Source organism: Sitodiplosis mosellana, unplaced genomic scaffold (assembly GCF_009176505.1).
Source record: "Sitodiplosis mosellana isolate CC-2019 unplaced genomic scaffold, AAFC_SMos_1.0 Smas_scaffold_4094, whole genome shotgun sequence".
Taxonomy (NCBI): domain Eukaryota; kingdom Metazoa; phylum Arthropoda; class Insecta; order Diptera; family Cecidomyiidae; genus Sitodiplosis; species Sitodiplosis mosellana.
The window spans coordinates 1,705-10,841 of record NW_022599336.1 but is presented as its reverse complement, the minus strand read 5'-3'; the positions used below and the strand labels follow the sequence as shown (position 1 = coordinate 10,841).

Genomic DNA, 9,137 nt, shown 5'->3' with positions numbered 1-9,137 from the left:
CTAAACATCGAATTTCATCAAAATGTTCAAAATCGTGAGTGATTTTTATAGTAAAAAAAAAAACATCGAACCAAATATTCGATTGATTTCTTTCTTAATTGAACCATTTTATTTCTTTGTTTCGAAAAGATCGCCTTCGTATTCATGGTTGTCGCCTGCGTATGTGCTAAACCAAAACCAGATGTGATCGCCTACAGTGCTCCAGTTGTAGCCGCTCCATTGGCCTCATCAAGTCAATATTTTGCACGTGAGTTACAATTTAAAGCGTTTTAGCTTCGGCGATGTTTTGTCGAACTTTTCTTCTAAAATTTTTCATCATAATTTGTAGGAAGCACATCTCCATATGTGGCATACTCATCACCATATGTTGCCGCTTCTCCCTACGTTGCTGCCTCACCATACGCTGCTTACACCTCAACAGTTCTATTATAAATTACTGGCAACCCATTGAATGAAAGAATCTAACTATTTTGATGAAAAATAAATGGGCCTTTTATGCAAATTAATTGTTTTTTTTTAATTACATTAGAATCTCGGAAAAGCTAACCGAAATGTCCAAGTAGTGAAAAAAAAATTCTGAAAAATTAGCTTTTGTATGAGTTAACTTTTCCAAAGTTCTACTGCATTTCCGTAACAAAATAAATATGTACCTTCTTCAATGGAAATAGCAAAGAAAAATACAGAAAACCACAACAGAAAATACTAGATTGGAGTATATTTTTCTAATCCAATAAGAAAAAACATATCTTTCATTATAATAAGCGTAAATTCTTTTTATAATAATACACCGTTAAAAACTGGCTTTGAAATATGCACCTGTTCTATATTTCTCGCGGGAATAATTTCAGTTGGCCTTTTCGTAAATCTGTTTGGTTTTATGATATAAAATTTTCATTACATTCCACGAAGTTGGTCTAAAGAGATGCATTTATTTCATCTACATTCGAAAAAAAATACGGTGGACACTTGAATTGCACGTTCAAAAGTTGTAAATCTGTTTACAAGGAATTGTTTTCAGGATTTCCATCTGGCGGCAAAATCTCGCCATCGCGCAAGACAAATTCCTCTTCAAAACTTTGTGTGGGCAGTACGTCGTGGTATAATTCGTATAAGTCAGTCAATGAACATTTGGTGCCACAGTTTGGAATTTCCAGCGGATGATTCCAGATATGCTCCAATTCGGCGGAATTCATATAGAAAATCTGTACATAGGGGTTTCCGTTGGATTTATATAGCTCAAAGAAGATGCACGATGCATAAGGAGGCTGATGTAACTAAAATTAAAATTTTAAATTCAATTGAAATTGATCAATCATCGACTAATACGGCACACCACCTTAAAAAGTCCAAGTGTATTCAACATATTTGATATCGTGATGTCATGTGCAAAGTATAAATACAAACGGTTCGGTGACAGTATCGACTGTGTCTTATTCGTAAATCGATTTAAAATCTCTTTCAGCAAGAACCCAGATTTCAATTTTTTCATTTCGTCCGTCACTGTAAAGATTTTGAACCAGAAAATGGCCAAATATTCAAGATCACCACACGGTTTCATTGCTCTCACGGCCCAATCAGGTATACTAAACGCAGGTGCAAATAAGTGCTATTTAACTTCAAATGTTCGAAAACTGAAGAGTTCATCAACAAAAAAGTACATAAATTTACCATTTGCCCTTCATTTGTTCCACGAGCAGTGTGTCATACAAGTTATTGATATCCGTCAATGTGCGCAATTGTTTGCCCGACATCTTCTCCAAGTATCTAATCACATTTTTATACTTTTTGAATAGGCTTTTGTATTCAGTTGAGTTCAAGTATTCCAGCATAATGTAATCGAAATGATTGCATTTTCTATCAGAAGCCAAAAGAAAGTCGTTCGAAAGCGGCGTAGTGTGAACTGGAATCTAACGAAAAAAATTAATCTGAAAGTGTTTACTAAAAACTGTTTAGTTAATAATTTGTTTGTTTTTTCTTTCAAGTTGGGAGCTTACCGGCTGCCACTCCAGATTTGGATTCCACATCTGATCGTTTGTCGGTGGAAAAAGGCCTGCTAGACAGGCTTGGCTACTCATTAAAGTACGATCACTATCCGTTGACCGAACATAAACCTTATCCGACGAATAGTCACCATTTCCAAGAAGACTTGAATATCGCTTGCGGAGGTACTGTCCAAGCTGATAATGTTGCTGCTTTCCTTCCTTTAAATGGGATAGAGTAAATATAACTCCTTTTCATATGCATTGCTAATCAACGAACGTTTGTAAGCTGAGCGTAGCCACCCTTCCGAAATTCTGTTGCTTTCCACGGGTCATTTGGATAGGATTCATAAATGTTTCTGTCTCCGTGTCTGCAGACCTAATGAAAAAAAATTTGCTCATCACAATATATTTTTGAGATTAAACGTGAACGACCAAAAAACTTCTTTGAACGAAAAAAAAGTAAGTTTCTTGCTGTGTATGCGAATATCAATTTCAAATTATTCAACACACTTCATTCCAAATCAATTCCAAACAATGTTGAAAACATACGTCAAAGAAAATTTTTAATTGTTAATGCTGTTTTTTATGGAGAAATCTAAATAAATAAATATTATTATTATTATTAATTTATTTTTATATTCTGTTAGATATTTTATATGTTGTGTATCTATACTAAACCCTCTAAAGAAATTGCATCACACTAATGAAATTGGTGTTAAAAGGAAAATGTAGAAAAAGGTTTAAGATTTAAACATTTCAAAAAGCGAGAAAAAATGTCTGATTGTTTTCAAGACTCGTGACTTATGACCGTTTGAATTCTATCTCATTTTTGCACCTTTTTATTTGATCCGCATATCAATTTATTACATCAACCACACACTTTACATCGGCCACACGCTTCATACTTGATGTGACATGCATCGCTTGTGTGCGGTATTGAGAAAACAATAGATACTCGATCAAATTCACAATGTCGCCATTTACACGACGTGCATGTCCCACAAAGTGTGAAGCGTGTGGCCGATGTGCTTGGGAAGAAATTTCAATTATTATTTTGACATACGCAGTACAGCCTGTTGATAAGATTTGAAATATTTTCAAAAACTTTTGATTATATTGTTCATTCTTTTATCGTGATTATTATAAAATTTATAACCTTATTTCTGACGCAAAACTGATTCATAGTTTTTATTTCCATATTTCACAAATGAATTCATGTACATTTTCAAAATTTGAACATAAAATTACTCACAGTATGTACGAAAATTAGTTCATCATCACTATTGACATCTTTGCTTGGGACCAATTCAACTAAAGGTACCAGCAACATGCAAACCATCGCATTCAATTTGAACATTGTGGCTTATAGGTTTGAAACCAATTGTTTTTTTTTTTGCTTTGATGAAAATGTTGGAAAATTCACGTGAGTCGATGGTTTAAAGCATTTATGAAGTTGGAATAAAATGGAAGCACCTATTCGATACAGTTAGTTCTTCGTCTCCTGTAAAAAGAGATTAGATTCATTTTCAATTTTGTTTATATAGTGTTCAACTAGTTTTGTAGCTATGCAATACTATCTTTTTAGATAATGTTAGCAGTTTCAAAATATCAAATATCCGAGGCAGTTACATTTGGAAGTTATACGATGGGGCCATAAAATGCGTTATCGTTATATCTAATGTTTATTGTTTTTCTCATAGCAGAACATCAAGCAAATAATACTGATATCGTATTTCAATGATAAAAATGTAAGGTTAATGGTTTATGTTGCTGTATGAACTACATGAATCATGTAACCACAATCGGGAAGAAAAATTAGCTATATATTTAACTTTCGAATATCGAGCAAGAACCGATACCGATGGTATTAAAAATAACAGCCTGCACACGATTTGAATAATATCACAGCCGACGAAAGCAGGCGCGAGTGACGAAAGCACCTTTGTGCTGAAAGTCGAACTCGCCTATATTTACACGCAATTTCGAACTTTTTTCCCAAGAGGCCATCTGGTATGAATGAAGTATCGCTAGAAAGGCCCTGGCTCATAGGTGGCTTCGACAAAAGGTGCCACGACCAGGAGAGTCAACGAAAGAAAACCCGTTTACAACCAACATCAAAGGCAGTATGGAAGTAACATCATGGAGACTATTGATCCGCGGAGATTTCGTTGAGAAGTGGAGCAGACGTTCAATCACACTCTACCCGGGCGAGAACCGTTTAGGCCAACGCACGATATATGTTTTCCCGAATTCCGTTATGTTGTACGATCAATCGAGAGAAGGAACAATGGTCAACCAAGAAATCATCGTAGGAGAAGATCTGGACTTATTTGAAGGAGACATATTAACATTTGCCGACACTGTATTCATGTTGATTAGAGATGAAATTGTATTAAGTATAGATTTAAGTTAATCTTAAGTTATCGTGTTTTTCTCTCTTTTCGTGCCCCCAAAATGTTCATACTTCACATGGTTTGAAGAGTTGAATATTTGTTGATAAGTCACGTAATTATCTTCTATTTTATGTTTGTAAAACTGACAAGCATAATTACGTGACCATTCAAGGTCAACTGAACAGCAACCATTAGTATATATAAAGCGTATTTTGTAATGTTTCAATCAGTTGTAAAATAAACCTCAAACACAACTCAACTCAAATGTTTTAATACAGAACAGCCATTAGAAATTGGAAAAAACATGAAAAATCGACAAAAATCTAACCATCCAACTAAAACTCTTTTTTGTTGCCGTTAACAAGGGCAAAATCATAACCAAAGTGTTTTTGCGTTCAGATGAATAAAATTTCTTCAGATATAAGCCCCTCACCAAGTCTTTTTATTCCACGCAATCAACAAAAAATACAAAAAAGTACTTTTCATGGAAAAATCAAAATCAAAATCAAAAAAATTCATCATGAAAAAACTAAACATGTGATAGTTTCTTAGTATAAAAGCGATATGTAATTTCATCAAAACAAAATGTAATTTCATCTGTCTGTCCAAAAACCAAATTTTATTTAACGAAAAAAAATTTAAATTTTTTTTTCCTCCGGTGTGCGACTCGAACTCGGGTCCACACGCTTATAAGTCTGCTTTCCGACCTTCGCGCTGATTTTGCTTTATTCAAAAAGGCGACAATGCTGGTTTTTAACTACAACATATCATGTTTCATTTTTTTTGGCTCAATACACACCACTTTGTGTTTGTTAAGGGTTAGTTGGTTTTGTTGAGAAAAAAAATTTCGGGTACAAAACAACTGATATCAAATAAAAAAACTTCTTTCGAAGTAATCTCTCGTGACGAAAGCGAACACGAAACAGTTGATATCAATTTTAAAAAATCATTTCGGAGCGATTCAGATTTGCTTTTTTTGCATTCTTCCAACTAATTTCAGAATCGCTCCGTAATGATTTTTTAAAATTGATATCAACTGTTTCGTGTTCGCTTTCGTCACGAGAGATTACTTCGAAAGAAGTTTTTTTTATTTGATTATATATACAGGGTGTTTCATAGTTATTGCACGATGTCCCTGCCACAGATTCCTTGGCTCAAGAGGAGTAAAAAAGTGTATGGACACTTTTCTGTTAGGGGCTATTTTGCTGGGGCTACAGCCTTTGGTACATTTTGGGTCAGCTCGTCCTGATTCCATGCCAACGGCTATTGTGAGCGCATGTTTGGACATAAATACATGATTGTTGGCTCATTGGAAAGATATTGAGGCCCACTAGACTATCCAACCCAGAAACACTAAAAAGTTTGGATGAAGGGGTTAAAATTAACCCATACAGAAAATTGTGAAAAATTGATGAAAATAGTGAATTATCTCAATTTTATGCGTTGTTAAGGTGTCATCTTTTCATCACAGATCAATAGATCGTAAAATTTCAGGCCGGTATGCCAAGTTGCAGGAACCAATTTTGCCGTTAACCCAAGAAAACTGCGACCCAATGGTGCCATTGGTACTCATTTTTCGAAGGTTCCCAGATCAAGGGGGAAACTACTACTACCGCATAATTCATATTAATACAATCTAGTACAACACCAATTCTGATAAATTCAAAAAAATTCTGCGCAATTCAAAACAATTCCAATCAATTCCGATTTTTCTAAGTCAAATTTGATGATGATCAACTTCAAAAATTGCAAATATAGGGTCATTTAGCATCTCAAAGGAATGCTTAAGCGCATAGATGTTCAATCTTATCGAAATAACTTCAGATAGGGCTTTTTTAATTGTACATAGGTCTCACTTCCAATTCAATATTTCACTTCAAATAGGTAAAGGCTTTATGATACATAAAATATTTTCAAAATAGAAAACAGAGCTAGAATTAAGTCTTGCAAATCAAACCAAGTCAAATATGTTCTGGAAGTAAAAATCTTCAATATGCATTCAAATGAATGGTAAATGTTCCTATATTTGCGATATTTTGAGTTGATCATCACCAAATTTGACTAAGGAACATCGGAATTGATTGGAATTGTTTTGAATTGCGCAGAATTTTTTGGAATTTTTCAGAATTTGTGTTGTACTAGATTGTATTAATATGAATTACGCGGTAGTAGTAGTTTCCCCCTTGTCCCAGATACAAGGGTATAACTCAAAAACTATTGGAGATATCGGTCTGCTATGTTCAAGGAAATTTTAGAGGGCGTCAAGAGCAACAAGTAAAGCCAATGCGTTGAATCGAAAAATACCGCTACTTTAGTAAAAATCGCTAAATTGAAAACTTCGATTTCGAGCGCCATCTACAGGTGAAATCAATAAATTACACAAATTAAAGTTGTACCAAAGGCTGTAACCCCCGCAAAATAGCCCCTGTCAGAAAAGTGTCCATACACTTTTTTACTCCTCGTGAGCCATGGAATGTGTGGCAGAGATATCGTGCAATAATTATGAAACACCCTGTATAATGAATGGTCGAGTCATGGATATATTTTAAACAATCATTGGATGTATGGACGTGAGTGTGTTTAACATTTCACGAATTGATTATTCTGTGAATGCGTCATTCTCTCTATGGTTGAATTTATAGATTGAGGTGGCAAAGAATTCTATTTCCAAGGAATTATTTTGTGACTTTTATCTGCGTTTATATAAATTATTTCGTTTATAAAAATTTTGACTCAATATAAGCTCGGTATAAATATCTGTAAATTCATTCAAGTGTTGTATTCCTTTGACATTATAATTAAAATGATTGCTTTGTTTGGATTCATTTTGATTTTGGTTTTATCAAATTTTGAGTTTGGCTACTGTATCCATTTTCCAATAAATTCTGCTGCCATTGGAAATGCATCTGCTGGTATTTCTCGAGAGTATCAACTGATATTCGCCCATGTTTTGTACCGTCATGGAGATCGTAATATCGTCGGAACGTTTCCGAAAAATCAATACTCGGACTTAAAGTACTGGCCTGGTGGCTACGGAGCCCTTACCAATGTAATATGAACAGCGAAAACATTTAACTATTAGTTGATTTTATCAGTTTTTCTTCTTCTTTAAAGGTTGGAAAACGACAACAATATGAATTGGGAAAATACATACGCAGGCGCTATTTGAAAAAACTAATCAGCGAGTATTACTTACCGAACGAAGTGTATATTCGAAGCACCGATGTCGATCGAACACTGATTTCCGCACAATGTAATTTGGCTGGACTGTATCCTCCGACGGGGCAACAGGTTTGGCAAGCCTCTTTCAAATGGCAACCGATACCCGTACATACAGTTGCACTGGAATCCGATTATCTTTTATATCCAGTGCCCACATCATGCCCACGATTCACTCATTACTTTAATGAGTATTTGCAGTCCGTTGAAATGAAATCGCTAATGCGAGAACACAAAGATTTTATTGATTTTTTGCGAAAAAATTCTGGAATACAGAATATGACTTTGGAAGCTCTAACAATATTATACGACACACTTTTTGTTCAAAATTTAAAAGGTTTTGCGTGAGTGATTAATTTAATTGCGATATTTTATGTGGATTTGTGTTCAGTTCTGTTTTTCTCGTATTCACTTAGGCTGCGAGACTGGGAGAAAAAGGCATTTAATTCAAATCGAACGTTGGCTTATTTGGCCGGCGTTTACTATGAAGCGTTTAGCCATACGAAGGAAATGAAAAAACTGGAGGCTGGATTCTTACTCAAGGAAATTTTGGATCGATTTAAAAACAAGTCTTTATCGCTACTCCAACGTTCACTTCATATATACTCAGCCCACAATTTGACCATCGCAAACGTGTTGAACACCCTCAACTTCTTTAAAGATGTAATGTAACTCTCTGTTCATATTGAATTCCAAATCGTGACTCTGTGTTGTTTATTTTATAGTTGCACATTCCACCGTACGCATCCAGTATGTATTTTGAGCTTTACAAACGTGGTGCAGAGTACTTTGTTCAGTTCTTCTATAGAAGAACACCAACGGAAACAGCTCCACTGAAAATTTTAAACTGTGATGTAATGTGCCCTTTGAAACGGGTTTATGAAATTTACAAAGATGTTTTACCCAGCGATACAGAGAGTTATGCAACCTTATGCCGATTACCAAATTGAATATACGATTTTATTGTTAATTATTTGTAACACTTTTCTTTTTCAAATATGTTGCTCAATCCTTTAAGTGAACTGTAAAGTGATGTATGAACAAAATGACAATAATAAACTCCAAATCTTGCCCAACATAGTAATAATTGTGGCACAAGAAAAGTGCTGTTTATTCAAGTATTTATGTCAAGTTTGTTTAATTTGTAACATTTCTACTTCTATTTCTTATGTGATTGCATTTCATGTTGAAAAATAAATTCAATCGCATGCATATGAACGAGCAGAAACATGATAAGCAACACTTGAACGATAGATGGCTGAACTGCGTCATTTGTAATTTGATTAATTGATGACCGTTAAATGAACTGTCTCTTCTGATGCAATCGAATAAAACGGATCAAATATATATTGCAACACCTCTTGGGGCAGTAATTCTAAACTCATTTTTCATATGGTTTTACCAAAGAATCATTTCTCATGAAAACACCTATTTGTTTGATATTGATCACATATTCGTTATTAACACTATTACGGTTTTTGGGGAATCCAGGGCCCCAAGCGAAATTTAAAGTTGAATAAAAGTACTAAACAGTGTATAATCC

The 9,137-nt window shown here is 34.5% G+C and overlaps 3 protein-coding genes across 3 annotated transcripts; 2 read left to right on the top strand and 1 right to left on the bottom strand.

The window, feature by feature from the left end:
• The first annotated feature begins 6 nt into the window (after window positions 1-6).
• LOC129572084 (uncharacterized) lies at window positions 7-549 on the top strand. The gene is made up of 3 exons (XM_055451998.1): window positions 7-34; window positions 130-247; window positions 329-549. Exons 1-3 carry the CDS (start codon window positions 23-25, stop codon window positions 430-432), a joined length of 234 nt encoding a protein of 77 aa, XP_055307973.1. The 5' UTR covers window positions 7-22; the 3' UTR covers window positions 433-549.
• A 14-nt stretch (window positions 550-563) lies between these two features.
• Window positions 564-3,384, bottom strand: LOC129572083 (prostatic acid phosphatase-like). Its single transcript, XM_055451997.1, has 6 exons — window positions 3,235-3,384; window positions 2,260-2,358; window positions 1,995-2,201; window positions 1,669-1,907; window positions 1,337-1,583; window positions 564-1,274 (listed from the first exon to the last, which is right to left on the bottom strand). Exons 1-6 carry the CDS (start codon window positions 3,337-3,339, stop codon window positions 999-1,001), a joined length of 1,173 nt encoding a protein of 390 aa, XP_055307972.1. The 5' UTR covers window positions 3,340-3,384; the 3' UTR covers window positions 564-998.
• Window positions 3,385-7,161: 3,777 nt separating this feature from the next.
• Window positions 7,162-8,697, top strand: LOC129572085 (prostatic acid phosphatase-like). Its single transcript, XM_055452000.1, has 4 exons — window positions 7,162-7,424; window positions 7,490-7,938; window positions 8,011-8,257; window positions 8,320-8,697. Exons 1-4 carry the CDS (start codon window positions 7,179-7,181, stop codon window positions 8,542-8,544), a joined length of 1,167 nt encoding a protein of 388 aa, XP_055307975.1. The 5' UTR covers window positions 7,162-7,178; the 3' UTR covers window positions 8,545-8,697.
• Window positions 8,698-9,137: the final 440 nt, after the last annotated feature.

Coding starts and splice junctions, on each gene's coding strand:
- LOC129572085 (XM_055452000.1), top strand. CDS start 7,179: ATGATTGCTTTGTTTGGATTCATTTTGATTTTGGTTTTATCAAATTTT. Junction 7,425..7,489: donor GCTACGGAGCCCTTACCAAT/GTAATATGAACA, acceptor TCTTCTTTAAAG/GTTGGAAAACGACAACAATA. Junction 8,258..8,319: donor CCCTCAACTTCTTTAAAGAT/GTAATGTAACTC, acceptor TTTATTTTATAG/TTGCACATTCCACCGTACGC.
- LOC129572084 (XM_055451998.1), top strand. Junction 248..328: donor ATCAAGTCAATATTTTGCAC/GTGAGTTACAAT, acceptor CATAATTTGTAG/GAAGCACATCTCCATATGTG.
- LOC129572083 (XM_055451997.1), bottom strand. CDS start 3,339: ATGTTCAAATTGAATGCGATGGTTTGCATGTTGCTGGTACCTTTAGTT. Junction 1,908..1,994: donor CAAATCTGGAGTGGCAGCCG/GTAAGCTCCCAA, acceptor TTTTTTCGTTAG/ATTCCAGTTCACACTACGCC. Junction 1,275..1,336: donor ATACACTTGGACTTTTTAAG/GTGGTGTGCCGT, acceptor TTTTAATTTTAG/TTACATCAGCCTCCTTATGC.